The sequence below is a fragment of the Mustelus asterias genome, chromosome 25, assembly GCF_964213995.1.
Source record: "Mustelus asterias chromosome 25, sMusAst1.hap1.1, whole genome shotgun sequence".
Taxonomy (NCBI): Eukaryota; Metazoa; Chordata; class Chondrichthyes; order Carcharhiniformes; family Triakidae; genus Mustelus; species Mustelus asterias.
Window position 1 is genome coordinate 33673028 of NC_135825.1, and position 22930 is coordinate 33695957.

General features: G+C 43.1%; 1 protein-coding gene across 1 annotated transcript in view; it reads left to right on the forward strand.

The window, feature by feature from the left end:
• The window catches only part of LOC144511889 (metabotropic glutamate receptor 4-like), a 1280229-nt gene that overhangs the window by 1206012 nt on the left and 51287 nt on the right, over nucleotides 1–22930 (forward strand). Inside the window, exon 9 of the mRNA XM_078242320.1 lies at nucleotides 3748–3994. Within this exon, the coding sequence (XP_078098446.1) occupies nucleotides 3748–3994 (247 nt within the window). The remainder of the gene's footprint in view (nucleotides 1–3747; nucleotides 3995–22930) is intronic.

The window sequence follows — 22930 nt, forward strand, 5'->3', positions numbered from 1 at the left end:
TGATTCAGAACATTTGTGTCCAAGGGCAAATTTGTATCCTTTCAGCCTATTGTTGATGTCTCCAGAATGTCCAGTTGTTTCTAGGGAAATCCACCATTTTTTTTCCCATTCAGGCTCCCCTTCTATCATCCAGGTTCAATATTTCACAAGTTATTTGGATGTCAATTCATGAGAACCTTTTTTGGCAGAATTGTTATTACAATATCGAAAGCTGAAAGAGACTAAGAATCATTCAGCACTTAATGGTGTTTCATATTGTTAAATCTATGACAAATAAATATTTATTTTTGGGGAATTGATTTTCCAGTTCACTTCTCCTGGATTATTGGTTGCAGCATAATGTGAACCAGTGACATGTGCGTGCAAGTAATTTGGAATAAACTCTGCATGTTTCAAAATGTAACTTTTCTATTAACAGCCTGTGCAGCTGGGGAGACTCCATGGAGTGTAAAAATGGCGGCCAGGATCCCTGACCTCCATTCTCGACACCCCCAATTTTGACCAGTGTGGGATAAGTATGTGAGCTGGTAGGGATTGTAAACTATCGCCCTCTACTCTCTACCAGTTTGTCTCAATTGAGGGGATAGACATCTCCTTGTCCTCAGCAAATTTCACGCAGTCAGGCCAACTTTTCAAGGACTAGTGGTCCACAGTCTCTCGCGGTTGTTATGATCCATGCAAGGTAAATTCAAAAGGTCTTACCCATGCCCCTTCATGCCAAGCTATGACCCCCACCTACCACCAATGGCCCCTTATGCTCCCCATGCCAAGCTATGGCATTTCTATGCCCATTCACCCACTAAACACTGTACAGAAGCCATGAACTCTATAGTAACAGTAGGATATGTGAAATAAAATTAAAACGTCATTAACTCACAACTTTTCACTTTGTTCAAAACAAAACCTCCTTTTACAAAACCAATAAAACCTGACAAAAGTGTCAATCATCCAGACCCTTTAAAGTGTCAATAGCTTAAACCAGGCAAATGGATGTCTGGGCTCTCAGCCAAGCCTCATTATGCATTCTTGGCTAAGGTCCTAGACATTCAGTCGATGATTGAAGCAGCTGCTCCCCAGGAAAACCATTGTTTGATTGTCAGCTCTCACTCTCTGATTTATTCTGTCAATTTCATAATGTTTAATTACACAAGATAAAGATATTTCATGTTATTGCAGTATCAGCTATTGATGCTTTAAATGTCTGATTGGCACTTTCATTGGGCTGTAGTGAACATTATGAATGAATGAATTTGTCAAGATTTTGTAAACACATCTTTTTGTCATTATAAGATTATTTGATTCTGTACAGAGTGTATAGTGGCTGAATGGACATGGAAATGCCATAGCTTGGCATGGAGGGTATGAGCAGGCATGAGGGTTGGGTGGATGACACACATTGGCAGAGGATGTGAAGGGCATGAGCAGCTGGGTTGTCATATAGCTTGGTATGAGGAGTCATGGAGAGTGGGTGAAGGGTATGAGTGAGCATATATAGGACTTGTGGAGGGTGAAGGCAATGGGGCTGTTCTTTGTTTAACTGTCATTATTGCAACTGCAATGAAGAGGGTACCATAGTGGACCTTTTAACTCAGTAGCACCTGTGTCTGACTCTGAATTCTTTCCTGGAGTGACAATGGGCTCTAATCCTATTCACGACTCACTCCCAACCAACTCACAATGAAAATCCTGTCCTTGCTGGCATTTTCTCCCGAGGTGGGAGTGCCAAGCCTGGAAATTTCCCAACTCCTGTTACCGGTCCTAACGTTGTAAACGCAGCCCCCTGATTCTTTCCTAACACCTCCTTATCACACTTTGGCCAGAATTTTACTGACCCACCCGCCCCGATTCCAGGGGCGGCCGAAGTTCAGAGAACGGCATTCTCTATTGGCCTCAGTGTAGGATCGTACAAACCACGGATGGACGTGCCGGTAAAATCCTGCCCTCTGTGTCACATTTCGTTTGATAAGGGTCCTATGATGTACCTTGGGATATTTTGCTACATTAAAGGTGCTAATTAAATATACGTAGTTGTTGTTGTTGCTGCTCATCTCTGCTCTAGCCAAGAGTAGATCCAGCTCCCCTTTGAAGACATGTAAAGTCAGAATAAACTGCACAAGCTGGCAGAACATTCCAGAGGCTTGTTGCACTCTGGGCAAAGAAGAATCACCTAACATGTAGCCTATTCCTATTTCTGCACCATTGGTATGTGTGCCCCATCATCCTCTCCATTCCACCTGTCATACTTTTACTAAGGCCTGTCTTCTGTCACCAATCACCTTTTATTTACAGTGTGTTCTGAGCATCATTCAATGGCTACAGAGTACAGGTGAGCTTCGAGTCTTTCAACTGGCAAACTGAATGGAACCAGCTGGTTTTAAACCCCCACTACTCCTTCCCTCCGTTTGCCTAGTAGGGGAGTTCGTATTCCATGAAGCCCACAGGGAGACCCATTGACAATTCCTTATGGCCATCATGACACTGTCATCTGAAATAATCCATAGGGACACAATGCAAGTTTTTCATTATTTTCTATACTTCTATTGTGTCTCCGGTAAGTTGAAACTTCTCTAAAGGAAATTGATGCAGTTTCCCTATGACTATCTTAGCCAATACATTTCTTTAAGCCAGGACTCATTCTTTGATCACTCTTCTTTTCCAAGACCACCATCTTATCCACCACGTGAAGGGACCAAAACTGCAGTACTCCAGTTTCGTTAATAACCTGTACAATGATAAAATAGTCATTTACACAAAATGTTTTGCTTTGTAAAATGATTGGATAGTAAGTTCAATTTTGAAAATGTTCAATGACAAAGGGTATTTTACAATCAGCGCAGCAGTTGTTAAAATCCCCCGTGTGATTAAGATGACAGATATGCTCCAGCATTTCAATGAATAAAACATTCAATGTTATCTTCGTATTAGGTTTGAATTTAGTGCAAAATGCTGGAATGGAATGAGGAAGGGTAAATCTAACTCGTTAGCCTGTCACCTGTGATTCCTAAACAAGTGATCATAGATTTGGTTTTTTGCAGACAGTGGAATATGCTAACCTCAACTGTGATGGAGTATGTCAGTTCACAACCAAGCTGGGCAGTGAAATATAATTAAAAACCGAATTGTTCAGGAAAGTCAAACCTTCCTGACGTAGCTTCTTAGAGCGCTGGCCAACATTGATGAGAGGGGCAAGTTGAATGTAGTCCAATAAGAATGAAGATCAAGGGGGGAAATTGGATTATAGAGAAATAGCAGAATCATAGAATCCTACAGTGCAGAAGGAGGCCGTTCGGCCCATCAAGTCTGCACTGACCACAATCCCACCCAGGTCCTATCCCCATAACCCCATGCACTTACCCTAGCTAGTCCTCCTGACACTAAGGGGCAATTTGGCATGGCCACTCCACTTAATCCGCACATCGTTGGACTGTGGGAGGAAACCGGAGCATCCGGAGGAAACCCACACAGACACAGGAGAACATGCAAACTCCACACAGACAGCGACAGGATGTTTGAATTAAAGAAAGAACGCCTTGCATTAAACAGCGCCTTTCACAACATCAGGATGTGCCAAATGGCCAATTAAGTGCTTTTTGACGAACAGTAATATCAGATGAGTGAAATATGTGTCTGCATGGCCAAAGGTTTATTCACAAATTATTTCAACCAAATGCAAGGAAAAATATACATTTATGCAAGTGGAAAGTGATGACTGAAAAATTGTATATTTTTGTTCATTTTATTTTACAGATGTATATTCAAACCACCACTCTGACTATTTCCATAAATCTGAGTGCTTCTGTCTCGCTCGGCATGCTGTATATGCCGAAGGTTTATGTCATCCTGTTCCACCCAGAACAGAATGTGCAAAGACGCAAGCGCAGTCTAAAAGCTGTAGTGACAGCGGCCACAATGTCCAACAAGTTTACCCAGAAAGGAAATCTCCGTCCCAATGGAGAAGCCAAAACTGAACTATGTGAAAATCTTGAAACCCAAGGTAAAGCATTTTTCTATAGTTAAAGTGATATTGACCTTAACGCACTGGCATGAAAATATTAATGTGATTAATTTGTACAATTGTATGAAATGTATTTGTGTTACAATTTTAGTGGAGGAAATAATCTTTCATTTTGGATGTTTACAATTGTTTTTGGCAATTGCTGCGCAGAAGAATTTGGAAACATGGGTTGGAATTTTCCAGCCATTCTCGCCGGTGGGATTTTCTGGTTCTCGCTGCAGTGAATGGAGATTTGGCTGAGCACCAAATTCTCTATCCCCGCTTGCAGCGGCAGTGGGGCGTGAGCGGCCGGAAAATTCTGGCCATGAGTTACTTTTCATTGTTGGATTTTTTTTAATGATACTGAGAAAATGGGCTTATTTTTCCTGACCCTGTGGAGGCAAGGTAGCCTAGGAAATGATGGAGGTACATTGAAGTTCATCTCCAATACATTTCTGCCTTGAGGGTATTCTCCCAGTCCTGGACTAGGAACAAGGTCGGTTGACCATTCCACGGATATGGGCAATCAATTAGTCCAATGAGTCCCCCCCCCACCCCCCACTTTGCTGCTATTTTGCGACAGTGATTTCTGTCAGAGAGTACCCCCCCCCCCCCCCCCCCCCCGCCCCCCGCCCTAACCCGAAGCAGAAGCCACCAGCTCACTCAAGGTGCACTCCTGGTGACAGGCCGGATTGCCTTTGATGCCCTAACATTGGGTCCGTGGGGACGAAAAGGCCACAAGCAGGGGTTGTCACTCGTCCAATGGAGGGCTTTCCCCTCCAACTTGGTGACTTGACCAGCAGCAGGACTCTATTTTATTAATTCTCAACAAGCAACCCTTGCGATTGTTTGCTTGCCTGTCCTGTGCCCACCAGTGAGCTTCCAGTGGAGTTGCCAGCCTCCCAGTGCTGTGGGCCCTCCGAGTCTAAAGCATTAGAAGCCCCATCCAGCAACCTTATTAGGCTACTGGGCACGGAGATGGCTACTTAGATTACCACCTCTTGCAAGACTGCCCTGGCAGGCATACATATAACATAGGCGTGTTTGGGACCCCATGTGGGGTTATTGGTCATGAACCATATCAGAAAATCCAGTTCAATAAGTCATTAATATGCTAATGAATCAAGCTTTGTATCAGGTTGTAAATAATAAGTAATTTGATAGCTTGTCTTGACAGTCAATAGACATCTCACTCAAATTTGGTGAAATTTTCTGAAATCAGTCCCTGCTGGAACTGTGGGGCCATTTTTGAGACAGAATCTCAACTAATTAATTTGTGCCCAGAGTAAAGAATTTAGCAGCCTACCTCTGGGTCCTTTTAACCAATCAGGGGGAGATGAGGTGGGATGATGTAGCTAACCAAAAATGAGGGATTTCCATTTAAGGGGTTCACAGCAGGACTCACAATGATAGCAGTGATTGCAAGCTACAATCCAAAGGTCGGCAGGATGGATGGAAGACATGGAAAGGCTGTTGCTCGGTTCATAGGTGGTGATGGAAGCACAGAGCATAGAGAAGAGCTCTTTTACTTGTGGACGGCAGGAGGCCAGCCAGCCTCAGCAAGCAAGCATGGCTGAAAGTGGCAGAGACTGTCAGTAGCCCAAGTATGGTGCCAAGGACCTGCATCCAGTGCAGGAAGATATTTGATGACAGTGGTTCATGAAGGTGAGTATCTTAGTTGGCATTCATTATTCTCTCACCTCCATAGCATTTTCCCACACAACACTTCCTTTGAGTAAAACATCTTGCTGTCACACACATTCCTTTCTCTCTAGCCTCCTCCTGCTCCTCAGATCTCCATCTCAACAGACAATGTTTACACTCATCCTGTTGCCCTCCACCCATGATTCACAGTCACTTTCCCCAATTCTCAACAATCGATATTCTTTCACTCCTAACTCTCTGCCTTCTGTCATTGCAGAAGAAGAAAGCAACCACAACTCCAGGGAGACACAGTGAATGGGGGATGGCGCCACAGCCAGTGACCACAATGGGGGAGGAGGGGGCCTTGGAGGTGTGGCATCAATATAGGTCATTGACGATGGAGGGAACAGAGTGGCCCAGAGACCTGAAGACAGATTCGGATATTACACTGCCACTTGGCACTTAACCATCAGTCATAATGAATCGATGTCACCAATACCTTGAATGACATTATCTGCACTATGCTAACTTGGAGCCCAATGACGCTAGCATTCAACTCAAACCCATGTCTTTCACCTCCCACAGCTGCATTGCTGGAGCCGACAGAGGGGATAAATGAGGGGGCCTGAGGAGACCCCAGAGGAGGACAAGCACTTTGAGAATGCATCATTACATGACCTCTGCACATCCTCGATGAGCACTGATTCACACCTCAGTGGCTTCACTTACGTGTTTATTATCTTGCTCCTGTTTGATGCTCTTTATTTGAATGAAAGAATGAGTTTACGTGAACTGCACATTGCTGGATCCTCATGAACCCTGGTCAGTTTCATTCTGGTGAATGGAGTGAGCAGCCTTACTGAGGAGGATAGACTGTGAATGTGGTGGCACAGCTTGCACAGGGACCTTGATGGGAAATTTACAATGTTACAATCACTCTTTTCAAGGAAAGTGTGCTTGGGTGAACCCATCACAATCTTCTCTGGGAGGCTGTCCTGCAGCTTCTAGCACCAATCAGGCTGCTCCTGCTCATTGTCCTCTTCCTTCATGGAACATGGGCATTGATGGCTGGACAGCATTTATTGCCAATCCCATGTTGCCTTTGAAAAGGTGGTGATGAGCTGCCTTCTTGAGCAATTGATACAACTGAGTGGCTTTTTAGGCCATTTCAGAGGGCAGTTGAGAGTCAACCACATTGGGTATTCTCCATCTTCCTCTGGCATCAGCTCCAGTCCTCTCTGTGCCACCATGTTGTACAAGGCACAGCAGACCCCAATATTCTTGGAGACCCTTACTGGACCACATTGAAAGCTGCCTCTAAATCGGTTTACCACTGCCGTGCTGGTGGTGAACTGGCTCCTGTTGGACAACCCCTGTACCTCTACGATAGTGATCTTCATTGGGATCATCAGCCAGGTCTTAAATGGGTATCCCTTGCCTCTCAAGGGTCAAATGTTGGGCCTCTCTGGTGGAAGGTACGCCTGTGCAATTTGAATCCACTGGAGGACAAAAGAGTCATGGCAGCTTCTTGTATACCTGGGGCAGTCTTGCGTTGTGTTTTTTGCGGTGCTCACATACCAACTGCACATTAAGGCAGTGAAAAGCCTTCCAATTAATGAAGACACCTGGCCACACGATGGCAGTCTGCAAACCACTGGACCTGTGGCAATCTGGTGAGAGCAGTAAGGTGAATATCTAGCCCCCATGTTACAGGGGGCTGTATGGTGAGATTGCCCTCTGTGCTATCCAATTTATTTAATAGTAGTTGCACAAGGCTGCTGTTGCCAATGAGATCAGTGAATTTAGGCTGGAGTAACTGCTGCCAACTTGCAATCTTGCTGATTTCAGCCTTTATTCTGTTGATATCAGGCCAATTTCACTCTGCAATGAGTTCCCACTTTGCACTTGCCTTCTCTAAACTGACAAGGTATAGGTACACTGTGGACATCAAGCACTGGTGAGAAATACAGAGAAATTGATGAAAGAGCAGTGCTCCAAAAGCTCCTGATTCCAAATAAACCTGTTGGACTTTAAGCTGGTGTTGTGAGACTTCTTACTGTGCCCACCACAGTCCAACACCGACACCTCCACATAAAGAAATAAAGAATCCAGTCTTAATTGCCTTTTTAATTTGTTCAATTCCTTTCCCGCCAGACCCAATGTGGTTCCCTGCTGAACTTAGAACCTAACATGATGAAAGTTGGAAGAAGGCAAGGTGATGTCGGGATCCTGATTCAACAACAACTATCAGGGGATTTAACTCACACACATACTGAGTACCGTTTTTACTTGGCTGTTTTTTGTCAACCGCATTGCTGTGGCTCTGGAGTCACATGTAGGCCAGACCAAGTGAAGACAGCAGATTTCTGCCCCTAAAGGACATTAGTGAACGAGATGGGTTTTTCTGACAATGGTTTCCTGGTCATCAGTAATTTCTTAATTCCAGATATTTGTTGTTGAATTCAAATTCCACCATCTGCCGTGGCAGGATTCGAACCCGGGTCCCCAGAACATTGGCTGAGTTTCTGGAATAATAATAATAGTTTAGCATAATACCACTAGACCATCACCTCCCCCATCGTGTTGTATTGTGTCTGTAAACGAGAGGAGATTAGACAGAAGCAGAGGAGAGTCACAGGTAAATAATTCCAGAGTAGCCTTGCAAGTCAGCCAGTCAGATTTTACATATTAATCTTTAATGTCTCATTTTGACTAGGCTCAGTAGTTGCAAAGATAAGATACAATTTTTGAATTCAGTAAACCTGATCTGAACTGTTACTCTTGATGGCCACTCTCTGTAAAATAAAGCAGCTTAATAATTCATAGCTTGCTAAGTGTTTGCTCAACATGTGTACAATCCAATTCACATTATAAAAGGATAGCGCTGCTATATCCTGGGCATAGCTATATGATGGACACTGGAGGCAGAATAGCATGGACAATGTACGGAATTGGTCAACGGTGCTGTTTCCAAGACAATACTTAATGCATGACTGCAAATCTGTGGCAAATTATTTTAAAATATAAAAGAATATGAAATAAAATCAGAATGTTATACAGCTTTAATTTAAACACCTTCCAAGCATCACAGTTTAATGAGAGGAACAAGGACACTAATTCAATTATTTCTTTATTTAACACTTCTTGTACCAACTCAAACATCAACAGTTGCAACTCATTAATTCTTTACTGAACTTTAACTCTAACTGAACATCAACTTTCAACTGAACTTTAACTCTTTACTGCACTTTAACTGAACATCAACTTTAACTAAACATCAACTTTAACTATTTAACTGAAAATAGATACCATCGAGTTTAGGAAAACCTTGGCCAAGAAATATCCTTGATGTAGAATCTATCTTATTTCCCTGAAGCATCATTCAGGGTACATTTCTTCTTGCGATGGTTGGTCTCTTTGTGTTATCAATGGCAAGGAAAGGCTCACATATCTCTTTTATCCACAATTCCCCACTTGCTTCCAGAAGTTTCTCTATCATCCAACCAACTTTGTTACCAGAAACCAATCACATGGCTTGAACATCCAGAGAAATTATTTGCGAACAACTCCATTACCCTTAGTTCAAACTACATACTCCATACATAGCAACCATAAAAATCGGAGGCGCAATGCCTGGGTCAATGTAAACAACTTCCCTGATCTGACCAACACAGGAAACTTCAGCCCCCAGACCACAGCCTCTTTATGACCTACATCTGATTTTAATCTATAAACTGAACAAAATTCCCAGCATGCTTAGCTCTCAGCCAGAATAGCCATTTTAAAGCCACTTTGCCATTATTGTTGTTAAATTATTGTTGCAGCCATTCTTTCTCCATCCACAAGAAGAAATCATGGCTATTTTCCATTTGGACAGCAAGCTGAAATCTACTCAAGGATTGTCAAATGAGGGTTCCCATGCTGGAGGTTTGAATGCTCAAATTAGATTTAACTCAACATTTAACGAGAGGTCAAGTTAAATCCAATTTGACTGGAGGTCAGAATACTCAACTTTGGTTTCATCTGGTTAAAGGAATTTAAATGAATAATTAAACATTGTCGGTATCATCCATCTCTCCCGCACTCTCTCAACCTGCAGGGTAGAGTAATCTGTGGCTGGTAGTGTACCAGTGATGGTGCCAGGAGGGATCGGCCACAGACACGCAGCGGAACCCCCCCCGACCAGAGGATGAGACGTCACACCCCCTCCCCTCCCATCCCCCCCTCCCACCCAGGGAATGATCGGTCACACCCCCTCCCCTCCCCCCCCCCAGGGGACGATCAGTCACACCCCCTCCCCTCCCACCCCCCCCCCCCCACCCCCCTCCACCCAGGGGATGATCGGTCACACCCCCTCCCCTCCCACCCCCCTCCCCCTCACCCCGACCAGAGGGTGAACATCAGAGAGCCGCTCTCTCCGCTCTTTCTGCTTTTGTTTTCGCGCCTGGGCGCGCTGTCAGATTTTTTTCGAACTGCGCATGCGCAGTTCAGAGCTCCGATCGGTCCGCCAGCGCTGAGCCCTGCTCACAGCGCGGATTGGGCCGGAGCCGGCAAAACGCGTATGGGAGCGCTGGAAAGAGGATTCCAGGCGCGGATCTATTTGACACCCAGATCCGGCACCTAGACTCAAAATGGTAAAATTCCCCCCCCCCCCCCCAATTTTGTGAAGGATTTTCATTCTATCCCCCTTGTCTCAATCTCAAATCTTAGAATACCTCCTTAACTTAAAGTTAATCCAACGATTGCCTATTTTAATGACTGGATTTGGAGATAAAACATTTTGACAGGCATATTTCTGAACTGTTTACCTGTTAAATTATTATTCCGATTGTTCAGCCAAGATACAGCAGCTGGTCAGCATGTCCGCTAACCTGAATGAAAGTTCACCTTTGAGAAGATTGAGGTCCTGCTTCAATTTCTCAACAGAATGGCACAGCTGTTTGAATTTGAAAATATGGATATATTTACAACCAAGCCTTCTATAGAAGCAATGTGATCACTTTATAAGAGTTGCAACTGTACTTGGGATCTGTGCTACGGAAGGCTCCACTGCAGAGGCACTTGGGGCAGGACTTTCCTGCTGCGCTCGCCCCAAAACCAGAAAGTCCCACCCGGCGTCAACAGACCTTTGTATCGTCTGCCCCCCCCCCGCCCCGCCCAACCCACTATGATTCCTGTGGTGGGTGGGACGGAAAACTCACCCCTTGGGGTTGCAGCATGTTCCATGACAGACTGCATTGCAAACAACATTCATCCACATTTACACAGATCCAGCTAGTGCACTCATCCAAACGCCTTGTCTGACTATGTAGGATATTTACATAGACTCAAGTGGCTGCAGTTGACGAGTCTGCTCTGAAACGACCATCTACAATCAGAACCTACCCAGTTGTTAGTGTTCTCTTGGGTAACAGCAATCTCGGCATTCGGTCGATTCCTTACACAAACAGCGCTGGACACCATGCATCCAATGCAAGGTCTTTAATTACTTATGCACAAGGAGAACTCTCCATGGCCAACATGGAATGGCCGGAGCAGTTCTGAGATTACAGAGATTAGCTCAGCAGTTATAACTAATTACAGCAAATCAGGAACAAGAGATTTTTCACATCTTTCATTGACATACATATTTGCCAATTAAATCCTGACCTTTCGCCCTTTCTCATTCAATAAAAAATTGACTTCTGCTAATCCTTCATTTGCATAGCATATCCTCATATCTTGCCTTTGGTATTTGTTATGAAAGAAATCTGGCCTTGTTCACCCTCTGGTGAAGGCCAAAAAAGGAATCTGTTATGGGGGCTTATGAAGAAATAACAGAGACTGACTCCTTTTGAAGGTCAGTAAGCTAATAAACATTTTCCACTACTGTACAGAGAAAGCATGATTTTTTCATTTGAACACTTTAACTTCCGCACAATTTAACTTCCAAACTATGAAACTTCAATCTGAACTTTTTAATTTCCACATAGTCACAACCCTGAGGTACTACAACTGGGGCACAAACCATGCTGGTCTTCTGAGCAACAGTTCCCTGTTTTTTATTTGATAAACCACTGGTTTCTCCTGACCCATGCATCCAATGTTACCTCCTCAAGCCCACTGCTTATATCGAACGTACGATTGGGTCCACTCATCCTCTCAAGCCTGTTCTGCTATATCCTTTGAGATCTTTGTGCAGAAGCGCTGAGGCAAGATCCTTCAATTGCTGACTATGTGTTCACCTGTTCTTCCAGTCAGACAAAATTAGAACAGGAACATTTGACAAACACTTGAAGCAATCCTTATGTTGCAATGCAGAATGTCAGATAGTTTTGAAATTCAGTCTATGCCTGTACGTCAGTGAATTGTAGAGACTTAATGGTACAGGGAAATCATTAGTCTTTCCTTTCCTTTGTTCTTCAATTATATTATGTCCTACAATATCTAGGATGTCCAATAAAAATACACCAACAACAGCTTATACAGTACCTTTCATGTGGTAAAACATCCCAAGGTACTCCAAAGGGGTTTTGTCAAACAAATGTTGACACTGATAAGGAGATAGGTTAAATGACCAAAATTTTGGTTTCCGAGGTAGGTTTAAAGAGTGTGTTAAGGTAAGAAAGAGAAAAGAGAGGTCTATGAGGTTCAAGGAAGGGGTTCCAGAGCCTAATTGATTTGATTTATTCTTATCACATGTATTAGTATACAGTGAGGCACAACTGCCAATGGTGAAGTGATTGAAATCGGTGATGTTCAGGCTAGCATAACTGAAGGAATAGAGATATCCTAGAGCAATTACAAAGGTAGAAAGTGACAAGGTCATGAAGGAATTTGAAAACAAGGGTGAAAATTTTGAAATCGAGCCGTTGCTTAACGGAGTCACTATTGATCATTGAGTGCAGCTGTGTTGGGTGAATGGGATTCGGTGCAACTTTGAGCACAGGTATCAGAGTTTTGGATGACCATAAAGACCATTTGGATGACCTAGGGTGGCACAGTGGATAGCATTGCTGCCTCACAGCGCCAGAGACCCTGGTTCAATTCTGGCCTTGGTTCACTGTCTGTGCAGAGTCTGCACGTTCTCCCCATGTCAGTGTGAGTTTCCTCTGGGTGCTCCAGTTTCCTCTCGTAGTCCAAAGATGTGCAGGTTAAGTTGATTGGCCATGCTAAATTGTCCCTTAGTGTCCCAAGACATATAGTTTAGGGGGACTGCAGGGTAAATACATGGCGTAAGCCTGGGTAAGAGTCGGTGCAGACTCGAAGGGCCAAATGGCCTCTTTTGCACTGTAGGGATTCTTTGATAAGCCTAGGGAGGGTAGAACATGGGCGGGGGGTGGGGGGTGGGGCGGGGGGGGGGGGGGGGGGGATTGCAGGCAGGAGTGTATTAGAATAGTCAAATCCAGAGGTAACAAAGGAATGTTTGAGAGGATTTCAGCAGCAGATGAGCTGAGGCAGGCCAGATTCGGGCAATGTTGCGACGGTGCAGGTGGTTTTAGTGATGGTGTGTTTCGAAGTTCATTTCACAATCAAAAATGATAACCATTTGGTGAAGTCTGGTTCAGCATCAGACAATTAGTAGGGGCCTATCATATGTAATTCTATCATGAGAGGTGTAACATACTGCACACTTATCATGCATAACAAACATCACAGAAATGCAAACAGCAATGTAAAACTCATTTAAATTAGAAAATAATTGTAAGATGAAGCAGCTGCAAATGCTGTGGGTCACTGTGTGCTTACTGGACTTGCACAATCTAAGGCAGTTGCTAGGGTGAGAATGGAGTTGGTAGCTGGGGAAAGGAATTTATCATGGAGACCAATGAGAAGGGCTTCAGTCTTATCGATGTTTATTAGGAGGAAGCTCCTGCCTCTCCATTACTGAGTGTCGGAAAAGCTGCCTGAAACTTTAGAGAAAAGTGAGGGGTCAGGGAAGCAGAGCAGAGCCAAGTGTCACCAACATACATGTGGAGACTGGCACTGTGTTTCAGATAATACTGCTAATGGAAAGCATGCAGGTAGGAAGTAGAAAGGGGGGCAAGGTTAGATCATTTAGGGATTTTATATATTTAAGTGGTTGCTTGTTTGTTTTAGGAGCTGGTCACATTGATTTGATGGTGATGACACTGGGGTGTTGCACAGGCTCCTGTTTAGTTTCAGTTTCTACACTGTACAGACTACAGCTCCTGCAATAAACCTTGTTGTTATTTTGAAATCAACATGCAAACCACATCTTTTTCTTTTTGTTTGAAACCCACAACCCTTAACATTGTTAGGACACTACAGGGAACACCAGAATTAACAGAGGAAGAGAAGCAATTGGTTACAACTACCTGGATAAGAATGGAATCAACATTCTGCTGCTTTTTAAATGAGAAAACAATTCCTATGAGCAGATAAGTAAGATTGAGATTGCAGAAGTCTAGTTCATAGAATCCCTACAGTGCAGAAGGAGGCCATTGGGCCCATCGAGTCTGCACTGAACCACAATCCCACCCAGGCCCTATTCCCGTAACCCCACTTATTTACCCTGCTAATTCCCCTGACACTACGGTCAACTTCACCTTGGCCAATCAACCTAACCTGCATATTTTTGGACTTTGTAAGAGTTAACACACAAAGCAATATACAGTTGTCCATTCTGCAGCTGTATTAACGTGAACTTTCTTTTCAAGTGAGTTATAAGTTGTTCTTTTTTATTTCCATGCCATTTGCTCTGCACAATAAGCTTTCAGTCGATTACACAGTATGAACTCATTATTTATTGTAACTATTGAACACAAAATAATTTGCAGTATATGCGAATGCATTTTGGACCTTGCCGACTTGAACTGAACTGAATAAACATTGATATTGATGGAAATAGTAACCAACTTGTTTTACTTCCAGACCATCTAGAACATTCTGTCAAATAATTTAAAAGACAATACAGGAGATGAACAGGAGTATAATTGATATAATGTGCTTACTCCTATCAGGGTCACCTTATGCTCAGTTAACATTACGGAAGTAACTGCGTATCAGAGCGTATTTCAGCTCAGTGGCTTTTTGACATCCAGTAATATTTTTACCAATTTGTGCTCGGATTCACTTGGCTCTGCATGCAGCACTTGCTCTTTCTGGAATTTACTGCCGAGCTTGCAGGACTAGGCATCTTTATGGGGATGTCACACTGTAACATATAAGACAGGCATCTTTTCCCGAATTCATGTATGGGCATTTTCAGTTCTTTTATCAAACTAGTTCATGCGTGCTCTTCTTGAGTGCATTTTCCAGACATGTTCCTGTATGTAAATTTCTCATCTGCTTTGCCCGGCGGTGTAAGAGCTATAATTATCTCCTTAGACCATTTACCGACTGCTGTGCCTGTGTTTCAGTTTTAGCACACCATTAGTCAGTTTGCTCTGTGATTGATACATCACATAGAATCACTGAATGAGGCCATTTGGCCCATCATGCCCATAATGATTCTTTGGTAGAGCCATCCCATTAGCCCCAGTCCTAGCTCTTTCCTCATAATCCTGTGAATTTTTCCCTTTCAGGTATTCGTCCAATTTTCTTTTGGGAGTTATTGAATCTGTTTGTGTCATCCTTTCAGACACTGCACTGATCATAACGACACATATTTTGCAGTATGTCACAACATTTATATTCTTTCATGGGATGTTTGCGTCACTGGCTGGGCCAGCATTTGTTACCAATCCCTAATTGCCCCATGAACTGAGTGACTTGCTAGAGTCATTTCACAGGGCAGTTAAGAGTCAACCACATTGACTGCAGGTCTGGAATCACATATAGGCCAGACCAGGTAAGGACGGCAAATCTCCTTCCCTAAAGGACATTGGTGAACCAGCTGGGTTTTTACGACAATGAACAATGGTTTCATGGTCATTAGACTTTTAATTCTAGATTTTTATTGAATTCATATTTCACTATCTGCCATGGTGGGATTCAAACCCTGGTCCTCAGAGAATTACACTGGGTCTCTGGATTACTAGTCCAGTGACAATAACAGTACTCAACTGCCTCCTCAGAGTATACATTAAGTCTTCCTGCTTTAAAAACAGCAATATTGGAGGTTAAATAAAGGAAAATACATTTCTATGAAACTTGGGTAATTTCTTGTAGCAACCTTCTTTCTGCCTCTGTAATTGCAAGAAGTAGCAGTTTAGAGCTATCCCGTTTCGCGTACTTTATGCATTCTTAAAAAAATACAGGCTGAATGAAGGCATGCCAAAGAAAAAATACTTGCCCATAAGGATTCATGTTGGCAATGTTCTTGACCCATAATTTTTACATTACAAACCTGTTGGCTGCCTTGAACCTAACTGGAACAAAGTCCTCCTGCTATGGACAGAATGTCTTTGCTGTCCCATTGTCCATAATCATGATGTTTTAACTGGAAAGAGGCATGTCTTTTCTTGCCTTTGGAGTGTCCATTTCAATTAAACAATTCAGCAGCAAGCTTGTGTGAATTTAAAATTAGAAGGTTATTTATTCTCACACACCTAACCCAAATTAATGCAACATCACCTCTGTCTCAATGAAGATAGTGTACTTTTACAGATTACAGTTAATTCAGTCTTTGATTTATGATTATTGCTCCCTCACGTGGCAGACCTGTGCTTATTTGTTTGGTTTTAATAATTTAAAATTGAAGTGAGGTTATTGTAAAGCGAAGGGTTCACAACAGGTTGCAAATTTTCCTGTAGTTGAATATCTAGGAAGTTAATTCTCAGGCAAACCAAAACATTTAACTACTTTGGTCGTTTGATTACTTGCAGTTATATTCAGAGTTTGGTTCTCAGACTGGCTGATGACTGATGGGTTCTTAAAAGGAAAATATGGCACAGCCTTTCTTTGCAGCTGCTGTCTTAGAAACATAGAAAAACTACAGCACAATACAGGCCCTTCAGCCCACAAAGTTGTGCCGAACATGTCCCTACCTTATGTCCCTCTTGTTAATGTTCTTCTTGGAGTTCACATCCCTTCTGGGTATTGGGATAATAAAGGATCTCAGTATTGGAAGCCAATTTCAGTCATGTGGTCAATGGTCATTGCCCACCCAGAAAGTCTTAACATGAAAAGGCCATTGATGTGCAATAAGAGGTAGATTGTGGTCATTCCCACTTAACTGGTGGTTAACAGTAGTCAGTTTTCCTATTTTGAACTGCAAAGATTCTAGGAGTTCATTGAAAAAATGATACGTGAATTTGCGCCAATAACATTCACCTTGGTTTATCCATCCCAGGGTGTGGCCAACACCTATGAAATCACAGTGGTCCCTCACAGCACCAGGGATCCAGGTTCAATTCCGGCCTCAGGTGACTGTGTGGAGTTTACACATTCTCCCCATGTCTCCGTGGGTTTCCTCTGGGTACTCCGGCTTCCTGCCACAATCCAAAGATGTGTGGGTTAGGTTGATTGGCCATGCTAAATTGGTCCTTAGTGTCAGGGGGACTGGCAGAGTAAATATGTGGGGTTGTGGAGATAGGGCCTGGGTGGGATTGTTGGCGGTGCAGGATTCAATGGGCTGAATAGTCTCCTTCTGCATTGTTGGGATTCTATGATTCTATGATTATTCAATTCAGGACTTTCCAGAAATTTGATAGTCTGTGTTAAATAAGCAGAGGTTATCTGATCCTCTTAACAATTCATCAATGCCCACTTAGAATCATAGAATCCCTACAGTGCAGAAGGAGGCCATTCGGTCCATCGAGTCTGCACCAACCACAATCCCACCCAGACCCTATTCCCATGACCCCACATATTTACCCTGCTAGTCCCATGACACTCGGGTCAATTTAGCATGGCCATTCAACCTAACCTGGACATCTTTGGACTTAAAACAAATAAAAGAGAGTTCCAGGCATTTCCACACAAGCTCAATCCATATGTAAAGTTATGAACTTGACATGTCTTTATGGGCATGACATAACTCCACTGCATAGGGAAAAATAATTTTGACTATATTTTTTCATGCTTTATTGGTAAAGTGGTAGAAAGAGTATGACACATTTTGCACTCATTCTACCATCCAAGCTTTAATCTTATTCTGCTATTGCCTGTAACTGTTTTATTTTCAAGCCTATGTTTATCATCATTTATCTTTGGATGAGGCTCAAGTATAATTAGAATTTCCTGACTGTTGAGGCTGGCTTTAAGAAGGCTTGTAATCAAGGCTCAAGTGCCTTCCATTCTCCTTTTCTGTATTATAACTCCGAAGTATGCTTTGTCTAACAATCCAGGATTTTTAGTAATGTTTGGTTATAGTGCTTGGGAGAATTTACCATCACCAAACATGTGACTCCTGATGAACTGTGTGGTTAATGAAGTGTCCAGGTTAATTCTCCAGTCCTGGAAAGAATTGGGTTTTTCTGGCTGTTGAAGGACAATGCTGGTATGATTCAGATTGCTGTTACTGTCTTGTTATCCAGCTTGTACATGTCTTAACCTTCAATTGCTGCTACTTCAACTCATGGGTTAGATTATTCTGTTTCCAGTACATTGATAAATCTCATTTTGAGGGTGATGGATAATTTATGAATATTTGTGCAGGATTTGCCTCCTGCACCTTGTCTCCAGTGGGTTCTGATGCTGCATTGTTGGGTTTAGTGAGATTCGAAATTTAAAAATGACCTTGTGTTCTTTCACTGGAAATCCTGCATAAATTGCACTTGCATTTTCCTTATGGATTTCACAATTGCTCTTTGCCTTTGGGTGTATCACGTGCCCTTCTCCATTTACCTCGGGGATTGGTTTTTCTTCCCCCATCTGTCCCATGTCTTCTGAGACATCATTGCTCTTAGCCGGCTGTCCAGCCTCTGCTGCACTCCCCTGAGGCACTTCAACTGGGCAAGACATCTCCCTCACTCTCTGCCTGTTTGGTTCATACATTTCTTGGTTCCTATTTAAATCTGGGAAGGAACCAGGCCTTCAACATCCGCTGCGTTGGTTACTGTACCTTTGCTTCCCTTTGGCTCTACTAACTTCTACAGGTCCTACTCTGGTCTTCGCAAATGTTGTTACTTTAAATTCTATGGGTTCTAACCTAGCCCCTGTAATCCCTGCTGTTGTTTCTTAGTCCTGACTGAATCCATTTAACCCCTCTCAGATTTTAGGGGTTTCCTCAGCTGTCTGAAACTCAGCAACCTTTTCCTCGTTCCCAATTTTTCTCCCTGTCTCCATGGGCACAAGGCTGCACTTCCAGTTAAGTATAATTGCCCATCAATATGTCTACCTCCCACACTGGCAAGCTTGTAATGACTCCAACCAACACTGCCCCAGCTTCCATCTTACTTTGAAGGTAATTTTCAAGGAAGGAGACCTACACACACTTGCAAGTAAGACCTTTCACCAACATTGTGCTATTTGTTCTGCTTTCAGGTGACATCCTTTGCAGAAAATAGGGTTTGAAGATAACCACTGTCCCTGAGATGAGTTATTTCTTTTCTTGGGGGACTGGGATACAAAAGGAGATTTTTTTCCCTCTGTGCATGAGCCACTGTTAGGTATCCTGTTCACCCCCAGTTACAGATTACACTCACGTTCATTACCCTCTTGGCTACAGATACTGTCCTAAAAGCAGTGCCCACTGTTGGTTTTTTGGCATGTCAACAAAATTCTTTAATATTCACAGGTTCCCCACACTGAAAACACAGTACAGGCTTCCGCTGGTTCAAAATCCTGGTTCTTCCAGGTTCTCCCTTTTAAAAACGTGAGATTGATCTGCTTTTCCTTCCCTTTTTATCTGGATCTCGTTTCTGATTCATCTGCCTCCACCTTATCTCTCCCCAGATTTTAGGAGTTACTAAACCTCGGCAGTACATAGTGGTTAGCATGGCTGCCTCATAGCGAGAAGGACCCGGGTTCAATTCTGGCCTCGAGTGACTGCATGTGTGGAGCTTGTGCGCTCTCCCCATGTCTGCCTGGGTTTCCTCCGGGTGCTCTGGTTTCCTCCCACTGTGCAAAGATGTGCAGGGTAGATGGATTGGCCATGCTAAATTGCTCCTTATTGTCCCAATATGTGTAGGTTAGTGGGATTGGCCATGGGAAATGTGTGGGATTACGGGGATAGAGTGGGGAAAAGGGCATGAGTAAGTTGCTCTGTCAGAAAGAGATGGTGCAGACTTGATGTGCCGAATGGCCTCCTTCTGCACCGTGGGGAATCTATGAGTCCATGAAACCCAGCTTTATTCCAAGTTATAGGTTTTCAGTCAAGCTGGAATGATCTGCTATGACAGCTGTGTCTATGGCTTTGAAAACTTTATTTCTCCACATGGGTTTTAAGATTCCACAGAGTCAGTTTCTGAGCTTTATTATTTCCCCGAACCCCACATACATTCAGTCAATTTTGAGTGCCCACATCCACGTGGCAAATGCAAGCTATTTAATTCATCTGAATTAAGGAAGGTTCAAATGGGCTTTTTACCAGCGTTCCAGAATTGTTGGTGGTATGCCTCCCTTATGGGTTCATAGATACTTAGGGTACCAACCTTAGTTTGTTCATTATTTGCAGAGCTCTCTGCAGGCAGCGTGGAATAAATAGGATTTTCCCTTTCAGCTGATCTTACATTAGGAGAGTCCAAGATTCCACTGGCCTGTTCAACTGACCTCCCAGCTTTCAAATGTTGTGAAGGAGGTTTCCACATCCTCTGTTCAGGAATACTTTAAGAAATCAAAGCTTGTTCTTGTTCTAGGGGTAGCTGAATTGCCATGCTGTCTCCATGAGATGAAAACAAACATTTCCTGTCCGCTTCAACTCTCCCTCTCCTGCTCTCTCTTGCTCTCTTGTCTGAGATCCTAATTCCAGCATCCATTCTTCTAGACATATTTTAACTAAGGTAACCTGGTCGGTTTCAGGTTCTATATTGTCTATATGTTCCAAGGCTGGGGTGAGGGTAAGATGCTCAGCAAGCATCTTTAATACCTTGGACCTCTGTGTTTTATTATGTATATTAAGTTCTACCTTCTTCGCTATGGATTTTATCTATTCTATGGTCAAGAATGTTAATTTATCCCAAGTTAAGTCCTCCTGTTGTATGAATGCTTTTATATCTAAGTCAACCGCCTTACTTTCTATTATTAGTATTCACAAAGCTCACAGATGTAATCCCTTTTGTTTTATGTTTCAACAATTTTGTCTGTGTTACTTTTCCCTCCTGCTTCCAATTTGCCATTAAAATCAGATCCTGTTCATTCACTCCAATGGTTTTAAATCCCAAACTAGCCCCTAATTCTGTTATAGACAGAATATATTTGCTCTCTTATTTCCTGTAAATCAGTATGTTTTATATGGAAATAGGTGTATATTTTCTTCCCCTTGGAGTGTGTATTCCAATTAATTAATTTAGCAGCAAGTATTTTTGGGTTTAAAATAAAGAAGGTTATTTATTTTCACAGATTTGCCACAAATTAATGCAATGTCACACACTGGCTCTAACGCACGCACGCACTTAGTTGGCTATAAAGAAAGTGTACTTTTACAGATTGCAGTTAAGTCAGTCTCTGATTTATAATTTCCAGTCTCCCACAAGGCAGGACTGTGGCTTCTTGTTCAGTTTTGAGGGTTTAAAGTTAAAGCGAGTGTCTTGTAAAGTGAAGGGTCCACAGCAGTGAGGTTTCCAGCAGTCAAATATCTCGAGAGTTTGTTCTCAGGTGAACATTGAAACCACAACAGTGTAACAGATAACTTGCAGATAGCTGATTCTCAGACTGGCTGACAACTGACAGTTCAGAAAAGACAAAGGTGGCATAGCCTTCCTCTGCAGCTGTTGTCGAGTCAGTGTTCTTCTGCAGTCATAGAATCATAGAAACCCTACAGTGCGGAAAGAGGCCATTGGGCCCATTGAGCCTGCACCGACCACAATCCCACCCAGGCCCTACCCCCATATCCCGACATATTTACCCACTAATCCCTCTAACCTACGCATCTCAGGACACTAAGGGGCAATTTTAGCATGGCCAATCAACCTAACCCGCACATCTTTAGACTGTGGGAGGAAACCGGAGCACCCGGAGGAAACCCACGCAGACACGAGGAGAATGTGCAAACTCCACACAGACAGTGACCCAAGCCGGGAATCGCACCCAGGTCCCTGGAGCTGTGAAGCAGCAGTGCTAACCATTGTGCTACCGTGCCGCTCCTCTGTCCAAGTCTGTCCAGGTCTCCTCTGGGTATTGGGTTTCAGTATCAAAAGCCAGTTTTGATCACATGGTAAATGATCATTGACCAGCCTTAAAGCTAGAAGGCCATTGATCGTGGTTTAATGCACTTAACTGGTGTCTAACTGCTTATATCAGCATTTCCATGTTGAACTGCCAAACTTGAGACATGGGAATCTAGGATTCCATTACCTGAGTGTTTTGAGTAAGCTTTGAACAATGGCAGGTGTGAATTTCCACGGAAAGATTTTTTCTTGGTATAATCTATTCCAGGAGGAGGCCCTGGTTATTCAATTCTGAGCTTGCAAGAGACTTGATAGTCTGTGTCGACTAAGCAAAGGTCATTTGACCTCTTGGCAACTATCTTAACAGTTGACTGGTATTGATTATAAATGAACATATAGTTCCAGAAACCACAGTGTGAACTCAGTCCACGTATAAAGTAATGAGTATGAGTATGCAATGTCTTTATTGGGCATGGTCCTTTTATTAACTTTTAATAACTCAGAAACACTTAATAACTTTACTATCCTAACTTTTTAAACTTCCTTCCTGTTTAATGCTTACCAATTCCAGGTCTCCACTTCCGCTGAATCTCCTGTTTGCCAAGCTTCTCACTCTTCTCTTCTCTCCCCTCACCATCCCCCTCACCACTTCTCTTCCCCTCCCACTTTGTCACCTCTCCCTCGCACTGCCTCCCTCTCTCACCCTCTCTTGCTGCCTATCCTATTCGCCCTCCCACTTGCTATTTCCCTCTGCCATTCCCTTCCACTCCCTGCTTCCCTCCTCATCCCTCCAACTCACCATCGTTTCCCTCTGTCTCTCCCTCTCACTCGCAATTTCCCTTTCCTGAATAGGGACACCTGTACTATCGTACACCCAAAAGCAATTTCTCGACTCACGTATGTGAGCCTGGAACACCAGTGTTAAGATTCATCCAAAGACTTTGGGTTTTATTTTTCCCTCAGTGTGATGGTACTTTTTTAAATGAGTTGCATTTCCTCCCATTAACCATGGATGGGTGAAAGATCTTCGGCAGATACTAAATTCAGTGGCATATTAGGAAGTAATCATCCAATAATACATCAGGTTGTGTTATATGGAATAGGCTAGTTGGCCCAACCATTCTCCATTGACATTTAT